General features: G+C 39.9%; 1 protein-coding gene across 10 annotated transcripts in view; it reads left to right on the top strand.

Moving 5' to 3' along the window:
• frmd4a (FERM domain containing 4A) overlaps positions 1 to 12,435 on the top strand; it is a 221,781-nt gene extending 209,346 nt beyond the window's left edge. For 8 of the 10 annotated variants that reach the window (XM_049483655.1, XM_022679567.2, XM_022679566.2 and 5 more), the window contains exons 20-23: positions 289 to 444; positions 1,233 to 2,074; positions 3,803 to 3,899; positions 8,203 to 12,435. In XM_049483655.1, coding sequence (XP_049339612.1) covers positions 289 to 444; positions 1,233 to 2,074; positions 3,803 to 3,899; positions 8,203 to 8,305 — 1,198 coding nt within the window. In that variant the 3' untranslated portion in view covers positions 8,306 to 12,435. Of the gene's footprint in view, positions 1 to 288; positions 445 to 1,232; positions 2,075 to 3,802; positions 3,900 to 6,065; positions 6,134 to 8,202 lie in introns of all 10 variants that reach the window. The other 2 variants (XM_022679565.2, XM_022679563.2) reach the window with 1 other exon arrangement.
• Positions 12,436 to 13,258: the final 823 nt, after the last annotated feature.

Below are 13,258 nucleotides of genomic sequence, written 5' to 3'. Positions count from 1 at the left end.
TATCAAGAAAGCTGTCATCTAAGAAGGAGGTGCCTGCCTTGAAGAATCTAAAATATAAAACATATTCTAGTTTGTATAACATCTTTTTATTTACTAAATAGTGAAGCGTTTGGGGAAACATTTTAAAATAATGAAAAACCACTGAATTAAAAAGTGTCCAAACTTTTTTTTGGTACTGTAGACCCCACACAGTGAGTCAGTGAGCACACATGCCTGGTATAAGAGAGTGTACAGTAGTATCAATAGAGAGGTACTACAGTGTCTTTTCTCTTTGTTGTCTGTGTGCAGCAGTCACAGGCGGTTCCCCAGCACAGGGAGCTGTGAGGCTGGAGGGAGTAACTCTCTGCAAAACAGTCCAGTGCGCAACCTGCCCCACTGGAACAGCCAATCCAGCATGCCCTCTACTCCTGACCTGAGAACCAGGAGCTACGTCCACTCATCCAGGTAAACACACAGAGGAACAGAAGCAGTTATCTGGGAACACATAGTATAATAATAATAAACAATACTACACAATAGGCAAAATAGAAATATTTTATCATATTGTGATATATATTTTTGTGATAAATTATATGCATCTCTGAATATCGAGGACTTTGTTCTTTTATTGTGCACATTTCATAACAGAAGGTAGTGCAGCATATTTTGAATTGTAGTCACAGTTTTTACCATATCATCCATCTCCACTAAATAATATTCACACATACTAATACAGTATAATATTAATAATAAATATTATTATTATTATTATTATTATTATTAATATTATGCATAAAAGTGTTTCTATTAAGCAGGGACTAATAAGGATTTCCTTTTGTTTAATGTCTTCCTTTATAAACCAGTCAAATATTTTGGAAATTGGTCTTGTTCATTTTTGCCCAGTGGATTTAATTGTATTATATTTTGCAATCTGTTTCTTATACTTAATTATCTAGTTTTATACCTTTTTTTTAATTTGCAAATTAAACTGTTTTTTTTATTAAGTGAACAAATTATCTTGAACAGATAAACCTTTGTACATTACCCTGTTCATTTGCAGAGTTTAACATACTGAATAAATAAATAAATGAATGAAAAACAAAATGGAAAAATTTTAGAGTATATTCAAACTTTTGTATGTCCAAATATGAATATTTGAATATGACTATAAAAATAATTGTAAGTAATATTTTCACATTTCTATCTTATTTTTACAACTCAAACTTATCTGTTTCTCCTCTTCTTTCTCTCAGCTTGACTCAGCCCTTCCGTGGGCGGAGCTCCAGTCTGGAGTCTCAGGGGAAGCTGCTGAGTTTGGAGGCGGAGTCAGAAGCAGGGCTCAGCCCGGACCTCTTCCTGTCAGGTCCTCAGCGGACAGGAAGCAACGGCTCGGTGGCCCCGGATGACTGCTCGTCCTGCACCAGCCACTCCAGCTCGGAGCACTACTACCCTTCGTCTGGCTCCAACCCCAACTACTGCACGCTGGCCGAGGACTCGCCCTCTAAAGCCCGGCAGAGGCAGCGGCAGCGCCACAAGTCCGCCGGACACCTGGGCACCTCCAGCTCAGGCAGCATGCCCAACCTGGCTGCTCGGAACGGCGGGGGCAGCACTCACGGCAACGGCGGAGTGTGTGGCAGCCACCAGGGCGTTTACCTGCACAGCCAGAGCCAGCCGTCCTCGCAGTACCGCATCAAGGAGTACCCGCTGTACACGGAGGGCAGCAGCCCCGGCGCAGTGGTGGTCCGCAGCCTGGAGAATGACCAGGAGGGTCACTACAGCGTCAAGGCCCAGTTCAAAACGTCTAACTCGTACACGGCCGGCGGCCTCTACAAGGAGGGCTGGGGGTCCGGGGAGGACGGCGAGGGGGGCAGCGGTAGCGGCAGGCTCACCCCCTCCAGGTCTCAGATAGTCAGGACTCCATCACTGGGGAGGGAAGGGGGTGGAGGGGGGAGAGTAGCCGTGTCTGAGGAGCTCAGGTGTTGGTACCAGCGCTCGTCCGGATCACTGAAGGAACACTCACGCGTCACACACACCAGCTCCAACGCATCAGACGGCCGCGGAGGAAGAGTGGGGACACTAGTGAAGGGCTCACCAGGTAAGAACGCTTATTTTACATATATATATTACTTCTTATTGGAGAGTCCCTGTCATTCAAAACCTTCTTAAAAATGGCAACAGGAGAAAGATAAATATTAACAAGTCATTTTGGGGCATCATAAGTTAGTCTAGAGGTCAGAATCATTTCAAAAAGTTAAAACAGCAAAAATAGATGCACTTTACCATGAAAATACAATTTCTTAAAGCCTTTAGAAAAAACATTAAGATTAAATGTACATTTTACTGTGTTTATTTAAATCTGTTCATTAAACCAAAAACCTATTAATAAAAGGACGCACGTTAAGCTTAGAATTATATTGGTATCGGATGATGATTCCTTTTTTAGAAATAATCGGTACAAGAAAAGGACCAAGTGACACTGGTCACGCTGCTACAGTTGGTGGACATTGACCAAAACAATTTAAGGAGAAACCTTTTATTTTATTGTTGACATCCAGCTGGTTAAAATCTAAAATAAAAGGCATATAAATGTTACATTTGTTTCTAAATGTATACCGGGGTGTCTAGTTTCTCTTCATATTATATATGTGTATATGGGCATTGACATCGGCAGATATATACATATGTAATATCGGCATTGACCCAGAATTCCAAGTGGTGTATCCCTAATGAATAATAAAACATGGAAGGAATCTTAATAAAATATAAAATTTACAAGAATGTAGTAGCAGTTCTTTTTGACTCAAAAAATAAATGAAAGTAAGCAAAATATGGAGAAATAATGTGTTGAATGTGTTGTTTTTGTAGAAAATAGCTTATTATTGTAAAAAAACAAGCCAATTATGCAAATAATAGTTTATACAAAATTATAATTTATTTAGTGTTTATTAAGCTATACACAATGTTTATTGGATTTTATTTAATTGTTTTTATTTGGGTAAACATGCAGTGTTAAGTCAATCTGACCTGAGGGTATTATTAAAGTCTCTTACTGTTTAACATAACAGATGAGTTTAATTAGGTTTAAGGAGTCCCCCATGCTTTTTTACTCCTTGTATCCCCAAAAAGCGAGTCCATTTAGTCCAGCTATTTTCTCAGTGACCTACAGCAGTAATCTGATGTAGGGTTATGAATCTTTTTAAAGGACTCGCTGATTTATTGGTCAGTATATCTGTAGTGGTCTGGCCTTGACAGGGACCTGAACCACTGCTGTGCGGTGACTTGTTATCCTTTTCATACTGTGTTGCTTTATTTTTTATTTCTTATTCATTTTTTAAAATATAGACACTTTCTTGTAGTGGAGTGTGTAAATATGCATTCATCTTCAATGCAGTGACAGCAGTGCAATTGTGTGTGTGTGTCCATGTGTGTGTCTGTGTCCATGTCTTGGGGTGTGTGTGTGTGTAGGGAGGGGGTGAATTAGGGGCAGGTTGATAAATTGTGTTGATTTAATGTAGGTGGTCAGTCCTGTTACTACAGTGTAGCTAAGTGCATTCCTATGGATTGTGTTAGGGAGTGGGATACTGTCAGGGTGGTCTGTGCTGTGTATGTGTTAGTGTGTGGGGGTGTGTGTGTGTGAGGTGGGTGTGTTGAGGGGAGTGGAATAATTGCCCTCTTTTGGCGGGCAGAAATACTCTGGGAGTGAAAACTCTGCCACGTTGAAGTGTCAGTAACGAGCTGGTCTTCTCATTGACGGCCTGCTCTCCATGAGAACGAGAGCATGTTTATAATGTGTGTGTGTGTGTGTGTGTGTGTGTGTTTCTAGCTGCCTCTCCACACAGCCAGAGAAGTGGAACTCCATGTAGTGAGTCTGCAGCCACGCCCCCCTGCAGTCCCCAGCACATACTCAACTGGCAGAGCGGGTAAGAACGGCTGCCCAGTGTGTGATTTATTCAGCACGTGTGCAGCTCATACACCGTTATGTGAAAAATCACCCTATAAAAACCTTTGTCTTTTTGAACATATTTAAAGATTTGATGTTCATTTTAATTTCAATACTGAGAAATGTAAAATAGGTAATATTGAGGCTATATAACTAAACACATACAACTAATAAAATGTATTTTTAAAAACCGTTGTATATGCAAAAAGTAGAACACCCCCACATTTATTACTACTTAAAATGTGTAAAATCTGAATGAGTTCGGCACATCAGCTACAGATGTTTAGAACATAGTTGTTGGAGGAGTCTGTATTATTTAAACCTCAGACATATAAGTAGTCACCATGAACAGATCCTAAGAGCTCTCTGGAGCATTCAGAATAAATGTTAAAGTGAAAAGATTTAAAGAGATCTAAGAACAGTTAGAAATCAGCCATTCCACTGCCTGCAAAATTATTGATCAGATCAGGCCACCTTAGACCATTTTATTCTGAAGGCCTGTATAATGATCAGTAGAAATCTATATGTCTAATAAAACATTGTATTTTAGATTACAGAAAGCATTTGTTTTATTGGATGTATTCTTGGATGTATGCTTAAATATGTTCAAAAAGACAAATATTTTTTTCTCATGACTGAATATAGCTGAGCTTTATTTACAGTTTTATTTGTGTTATAATGCAGTTTCTGTTTGTTAAACAAAAAAAACATTTGCCATGTTTTTTTGCAAATGTTATTTTTTTGATAGCTAAATGACAAAAACTATGCTTTGTAGAGCACTAAAACTAAACTAGAAGAGTATACTGTGTAGTGAGCACGCTAGTGAACTCTCACCACTGTGGCTATGACATCTGACTGCTCTTCAGCAGAGCCTTTTATGTAGAGGACCTTAAACCTCTACAACAGACCCAATACATATCAGTGGCTAGAAACCTATAGAAAGATAAACTATGACCAATCTACTAGTCATTACCCAAATGAGTGCATGTACAGTAGTATATATATACGTTCTTATTCATCAGGCCTGTCTCCAAGTCCTAAATTAAAGCAGAATACACTCAAATTTCTTTCCATTCATCCAGTTATATATTCTGTATGCTTTTCTCACAGTACAATTACATGCTAAAGATAAAGACTGAACATGCAAACTGTTTTAGATTATGCAACATTGCCCATTTTTATAGACAACAATGCAGTCCAAGGTGTCTGTATATTCCCAAAAATAGCAATTTGACTCCTCATAACCTTTTGGGTGTTTTTTCTTTTGCTATATAGAACCATTATTTTCATATACAGCTCTGGAAAAAAATAAAATACCGCAATTAAAAAAGACCAAATTGAAATAGTGTCATTTAGAGTGTTTATTTGCAGAAAATGAGAAATGGCTGAAATAACCAAAAAGATGCAGAGCTTTCAGACCCCAAACAGAAAAAAACAAATTCATGTTCATAAAGTTTTAGGAGTTCAGAAATCAATATTTGGTGGAATAACTCTGGTTTTTAATCACAGTTTTAATGCATCTTGGCATGTTCTCCTCCACCAGTCTTACACACTGCTTTTGGATAACTTTATGCCACTCTTGGTGCAAAAAAGCAAGCAGTTCAGCTTGGTTTGATGGCTTGTGATCATCCATCTTCCTCTGGATTATTATATTTCAGAGTTTTTCAATTTGATAAAATCAAAGAAACTCGTCATTTTAAGTGGTTTCTTATTTCTTATTTCTATTCCTTTACCATGGTGGGTTGGTCAGAGTTGTTGAAGCAGTAGAAATACTGGTACTAGGTGTAGGGATATACTTAAAACAGTGGCGTTTAGGTGTAGTGATGTTCTTGCGCAGAGCTTTGCTTGATGCCGTACTAATGGACTCTAACTGCAGCTTAATTCTGTAACAGCAGCACTTCTATGACTGACATCTCTTAAGCTTACACTGCTTCTTTCACCTGCTAACTTCTGTCAGTGTTCACACAGCTGCTAACCTTTCTCTCTCACTCTTCTCTCTGTCTCTCTCTCTCTCTCTCTCTCTCTGTCTTTCTCTCTTTGTCCGTCTCTCTCTCTCTCCCTCTCTCTCTTATGTTTTCCCCTAACCAACATCTGCTTGACTGCTCTGGTGTGGTCTGGGTGTGTGTGGTGTTTTTTCTTGGGGCAGTGATACAGCTGAAAGCTCTCCTACTGAAGACCGCTCTCCCTCTCACCAAAGCACTGACCAGTAGAGAGGTACTCTCTCTCTCTCTCTCTCTCTCTCTCTCTCTCTCTCTCTCTCACTCTCTCTCTTATTTTGTCTCTCTCTCTCTCACTCTCTCTGTGCATGTTGATTCTGCCTGTCTAGCTCTATATACAGTCATTATTAAAGAAAAAATACATCCGGAAGGAAATGTCGGATTGTAATGCTGTTCAGGGGGACAATAAAGATGACCAAAAATAATAAATGATTCAAGCTTAGATTGATATGGGTGACTCTTGGTCATATTTATTAAGCTAGACATACAAAAGTAATGTGTAACACATGTGTAACACTTGCATGGTGTCTTTCGTTAATCCATCCTATGCAGCTTGCTAAATTCTTATACCTAAAAATTTGGCTTCCCACGCTATTTTTAATCAGGGATCGGCCTGGCAATACATCTGGCCATGGCATAGCCTCTATATCTCTAAAGCAAGCTCTTGAGATGGCTGCAGTATGTGGATGAGCATTATCATGCTGGAATAAAGCACTGAAGTGTGTGTTCAGAAAAGGTAGGTCCACTGGTTGCAGGAACTTATTAATTCAAGTTAAATTGGGTTGTTGAAGTGTCTGTAATCAAGACAAAGGGTGATCTGGCATTGTACGAATTGGCACCCCATACCATGTCACCATAACTGTGGACCACATTGCCTCCACACACAGATTGGGTGGTCTTGTCAGATTGTCTTAATGGAGATGACCAATAAATTTGTGTGTGGAGATGCTGTGGTCAGCTCCAAACTCAATCAAGGTTTTATTGACACATCACACGTCCAGTAGGCCTTGTATTGTTAGCCTAGTGTTATGTTTTGGGATATCATATGATGTCAGATCACATTTGATCTTCGTTACAGGCACATTAACAGCCACAAGTCACGATAAGCAGAAGCCCTACAGTAGGTTTTCTGAACACATAACAGTGCTTGAGAGCTCGCCTTAAAAAACACAGACACTATGCCATGACCAGCCAAATTCACAGGAACATTGAAGCTGCTTGTGATAGAATATCAAAAGGCATCCTTAGGAACCTCTACAACTCCGTGACTAGACTTCTCTGTAACTCTATGATAGTGCTGGGCGGTATATTGGTTCATACAGTATACCAGAGGGGAATTTAGAACCAGTTTTTCACATACTGCTAGAGGTGCTGCGGAGCACTGTGTACTTCCAATAAAGCTCAGTAGCAGAGCTCACTAGCTAATGCTATCCAGTTAGCATAACAAGCTAAGGCACTATAGTTCAGTTCAGTTCTGTGGAGCCTCATACTTTATCCTGCCTGGAGAAACATGAGAACAGAACTCCTGAGAGCTCCTTCAGCTTCTGCTGCTGCTGCTCCTTGCAATATGAGTAACTTTAGCCCTTTTAAATATTTAAATACTGTAGCTTAAAGGATAATAATGCACACTGAACTAAATTTATTTGTTAACTGGAGAACCAAGGGAATTGTAATAAAATGATAAGCATCTACTTAAATACTTTAATGCCTCTAATGGCTTCATTAAAACATATTGTAAACTGATATTAAACTAGTGTCTTACTTGTTACTTGTGCAGTAGTGTAATTTTGTGGGACAAAGTAAACCCAATAGTAATTAAAGCCATAATTTAAAGCGTTGGTGTTTTATATGTACTCCTAACAGTACAGTAAGTCGCAAACATATATTTAAGCCCAGACGTGTAAAAACAATCAAATAAATCATATTAATAATAAAAAAAGTACTGTGATACACTCTTAAACCATCAGAATCTTGCAAAATACTGTGATATGTGGCATTTTTGGTCATACCGCCCAGCACTACTCTATAAATATTGTCTGTGTCAGTGTACTTTTTTTTAATGATTTATTATTCCTGGTAACCTTTAGATTCCTTCCAAAAAGCAATGCAATCCAACAAATCCTTCTTTCAATATTTTTTGGTGATGAGTGTTATTATTCCAGTGTGAATTTTCTGTAATGTTGAAATCCTAACTTATAACAGTGTGATCACAGATGGTCACCAAATGCTTACTAGTGTGTGTATGTATGTATGTATGTGTGTGTGGGTGTGTGTCCTCTATCACAGGTCATTCAGCGATAGCTGTTTCCTGAGCAGTCCCCTGTGCTCCGAGCTAGCAGATGTGCAGTGGTATGGACACGAGAAGGCCAAGCCAGGAACACTCGTCTAAACCCACCCCTCCGTCCTCTCCTTCGTCCCCTTCTTCGTCCATCCCTCCCCTCCCTCTCTCTGTGGAACAGTGTTCTCCAGGAAGGTCTGTCCACAGGCTGGACCTCAACACATCTTAAAGACAAACCTACAGCTGGAGCAAATGCCCACCTCAAATGTCTCTACTTCCTCTCCCCTCAACCCTCACTCCCTCTCTCTCCGTCTGTGCATATCCAGCGGTACAGTGGCTCTGGAACTGTAAGATTAGAGGGGTCAGACCGAACTGGACTAAACTGAGCGAAAGTTGACCTTTCTGACCTTTCTCCCACTGCTTACCTGTTGAACTCTGAACTGTGACCCAGTTAGCTGCCAGCCAGTTGCTCCGTATGCACAAAAAAAAGTAATTAAAGACCCTCGTCGTCCGATCCCGTCGCTGGAGTGATGCGCAAAGGTGCGTGGTCTCTCCGATTCGGAGAGATATGTGTAAATGTACGTGTCTGCATTTCAGTAAACAACTCCCTTCCCACATATGCATACTCAAACACGCACACACACATCTGTCCCCCATGCTGTGGCGTGTGTGTATGTATGTGTGTGTGTGTGTATTTCTGCACTGAAGATTGGATTGAGAGATTGGATATCTCTCTCGCCCTCTCTCACTCTAAAACAAACTTATTTCTTCAAAACATGTTGCTGTCAGCCTTCTCGTTCTCAGAGCTACCACGATTCACAAGCCCCGCCCATCCGTATTCTGTAAGAGTGGGCCGTGAGCCCCTGTTTCTGCCTGTGGACTTTTTGTTTTTGTTAATTAAGTTCTATGAAAGAAACTGTAAAAAAAAAGAAGCAGTGTATGTATGCCTAAATATACATATATACATCTAAAGACCACACGTAAGCAGCAGCAGGATGAAAAGAACAAAAAAAACGTTCTTCACATTTAGGAGTGTTCTATCTTGTTAGGAAAACTGGACAATTGGATTATTCTCCAGGTTTCCTCAGGTGTGAGAACTTCCCAGAAGCTAGGCTATCCACACTTAGCACCTCAGTGACAACCATAGCTCAATTATGGTATTCTAGTCTATTAAGTAATGAGTAATGCTCATTATTTCCATATGAATAAAATGCATGTAATGACAGCCTCTATAGATATATACATATTATATTTTGTGGAAACCGCTGTCAACCTTTAATAGTAAAGTGAAGGAGAAATCAGAGGAGCTAATGTTAAAGCCTGTAGGGCTTGTTATTATACTGTGGGGGTTGTAATTTTTGCGTTTTATTGTATTCCAACAGGACAATGCTCGTCCACATACTGGCACCATCTCAAGAGGCTGCTCTGGAGACACAGATGTAATGCAATCTGTCTAGAATGCTATCCCTGTATAGAATTAAAGCTGCCATAGAAAATACATTCAAAAATATCTTGTAAATGAAAATTGTATCTGCAATATATTGTACAGAATTTGAAATTGAAATTTACATTTTGTTGTACCATTACACGCCTAATTACAACAACACAGTTGTTGCTATTAATTAACTATTAAGGTTACTGTAAGTAAGCAAGACAGATGTTTATGATGTATTTTATTCATGTGGAAATTATGAATATATTTTCAGTATACAATAATCTCCAAAATTTCTAATTTGTGTATTACCCAGTACCTTTTCAGATTCTTCGGCCAAATGTTGGTTGTCATTGTAGGCCTGTGTGTGGAAGAACTTCCTATTATCACAACCACTAGTGAAATTTTGAGGGCTTGTGGTCTCTGTCTGTGTGTACTTTTATATCTCTCTGTTTATCATTTCTCCATCTGTGACAGTCCATTTGTCTTGAGTTACCTTTCCAAGGCATTTGGACAGCTGAAGTTTAGCCTGAGGCTACTGCTGGAATGTGGAGCTGGGTGCAGTTTCCCTCTAAAACACTGCAGTCTGGAGATCAGCATTATTCAGAGTGTTCAGAGTGCTGGATCTGCTGCGTTAGAGCGAGTGGTCTTTGTTCTGGCAGACCTCCATGAATGTTAGCTGGAGGTTTGCTGGGATAATTTAGTGCTGTGGCCCTTACCTTGCGTTTAGACACAAATCCACCGAGTACTGTATGTGCCGCTTACTCTCTCAGGCAGCAACCAGTGTACTTTCAGCTATGGCAGCCTGCCAGCCACTATGGTGCTCTTGAGCCTGTACTGTACACAGATAGTGGATATGTGGATGTCCTACAGTGATGCCCTGCTGTGAGCCTTGAACACCTGCAAGTCCTACTACAAGTCCTGCAAGTCATCTTCTCCATACCTGCCATCAATGTGAAGGTCAAGAGCTTCGTTTTTTCCTATTTGTAAAATTTTGGGATCTGAACAGAGCCTTACCGATGGATTTTTTTTGTAACTGCCATTCAGAATTCCGAAACGGATCGGCATACATAGTCAGCACTGTGCTGCTCGTGAAGCCACAGGATTGGAAGTTGGAAGAGCACAACCTACAGAGACACTGACCAACCGTTTTTCCTCGTTCTTAACCTGGTTTTTACCTCTCTCTCTCTGCCATTGCCTGGGAAGTAGTTCAGGAGATAAGCATTCCAGCATTCCAAGAGCAAAACTCAGACCCGGTCTTCAGTTACTTCAGAGCAGAAGAAAACCTCCACACTCACAACGAGGTGTTCTACCACACGCTCACTTCAGGTTCTCAGAAAAGCTGAGCCGAAAACAGGGTGTTCATGTTGTTTTTCTAGCGTCACGCAGTCAGCGAGATTTTAACCCAAACCGCTGGTGCCCTTCTCCTCCTGTCTGTCTCCCTGCGACGGGGAAACACGCCAAGCCATACAGCAACGACCACACTCTTTACTCCTTACTCTTTTCTACCGCACTCTCTGCATGGTCCCTCAAATACAAGAAAGAAAGACCCCCAGCGTACACAGATACATACACACTCTATCACACATGGACATTTAGCAACAAAGGACTTTGTTCTAGTAAATAGATAAATAAATCTAAAAGCACACATTTAATCATTTATTTTTTGAAGAAAAATAACAAAAACAAATCTTTATTTCCACTCGTTTGGTTTTCGAACATGCCAGCAGACAGACATGCATTTTCTATCGAAGTGTTTTCAGCACCATGGCAATATTACCCCTACATCTCCAATGTTAACAATGTCAGATCTGGCCTGTCTCCCAAATGGAATAACGGTATAAATGGTTTTCTGCCTGTATTTTCCTTAAACTGCCTCTCCGCCGTCCCTGAGATCAGATGGTGGATTGGACGTTCACTAATAGAAATTGAACTTTGGAACGTTCCAGGCCATGTTTACCTTGCATGCTCAACCACTCTCCACTGTGTAGCATCCTTTTTAACAGCAAAGCTCTATAGACACATCCCGAAGAAAAAGAACCTCTCATTCCCATTCCCAACAATGCTGTGGTTCGGGCCTTGTGGTTATCCACCCACTCCGACTTACAAAGGAAAAAGTGTATTATTCTCTTCTCCTCATCCTCTCATTCCTACCTGTATTTAATAACAAGCCTAAACCTTTTATAACAAAAAGATTAAACTAACACATTTATCAACATATATGGAAAAGACTATGGACGCCTGTCTGGGTTATTTTAAAAAGAAAAAGAAGAAGAAGAAAACATGTTCAAATGTTTTAATTTCTTGTTTTTATTGTTTTTACAGATCTGTATTCATTTCCTTTTTATTTCTCACTAAGTTGGGACATAGTAACGACCCTTTCAGGTGCTACAGGATGACCAGTTACTGCATCGTTTCCTAGCTGTAGACTTTTCCTAACTGTTGTCAATAGTTTTAATACAAGTTGTGCAAAAATGAAGGATGCTAGTTACTAAACTGTGTCGCTCACTCCCTTATCCTGACAATAGAGCATGTTTCATAAGTTTATGGAGTTCAGTTCAGACATAACCGGACACATTATAACGGTGTTGTAGAAAAAAAAAAACAATGTGGAGTTGTTTGGGTGGGGGTTGGGGGGGAAATAACCAGATTCCACAGTTAATTTATTCTTTTTCTATTAAGAATTTGTATAGTAACTTTACATTTTTCAAAAACCGTGTTGTTGGCAACTGATACTGAATTTTCCAGATGAGAAATGTGGTGGTTCTTGAGATTATGAAAAATAAATTATTGCTGAATGTTCTCTAAACTGAACGTGTGGTGATTATTTTTTTTATTAAGAAAGCCTAATCAGATTATATGACAGTGATGGAAAAGAAATGATAGCATCCTTTTGTGATGCTGCTGTGTCTTTGGAGAGCTCAACGCGCAAGGAGGAGAACATTAACACTAAAGTTCAGTTACATTAGCTAGCCAACAGTAGCTATAGCTAAACACAAGAACAGTGATTGGGTGGACGGATGGCCACCCTACCCACCTGGAGTTAAAACCAATGCACTCTTGACACAACTACAGAATAGTGTTCAATCATCAATTGTTATTTTATCCCAGACTCCTACCAGAGGCATCCACTGGCCACATAGGAAAGAACACATCATACAGATGCCATATTGATGCTACTGAATTACTGAGTGCCAACTGTACTACACCTTATGTTAATCTCAAAGGACATGCACAACTGATATACAGAATGGAAATGCATAGTTTTAATCGAGTACATGTTTAGCCAAGGGTCTGAAACATACTTCATGCAAGGAGGCAAATGCAGATGCAGACTACACTGGCTGGGATTCATGCATTTTGGCATTGTAGGCTGCATTCTGAGCACTGTCCAGTTAATGGTCATGGTGCTGTTATTTGTCCTATAGTTACCCCCATGATTACTGTGTGTTTTATCTGCCACAGTAACATAAGAACGTACAGCAGAACGTGCAGAGCATTCGCTGGAAATTGGATCTTAACATGAATGCATGTTCTGGGCCTTTAAGGCTTATTTAAGAGTGTCTTTAAACAATAGAATTGTCTGATTTTCAGCAGCTTCTTTGTGCTTTCAGGAACAACTTGAATATTTA

The sequence above is a fragment of the Astyanax mexicanus genome, chromosome 9 (assembly GCF_023375975.1).
Source record: "Astyanax mexicanus isolate ESR-SI-001 chromosome 9, AstMex3_surface, whole genome shotgun sequence".
NCBI lineage: Eukaryota > Metazoa > Chordata > Actinopteri > Characiformes > Acestrorhamphidae > Astyanax > Astyanax mexicanus.
This window is presented reverse-complemented; position numbering and strand designations above follow the sequence as displayed.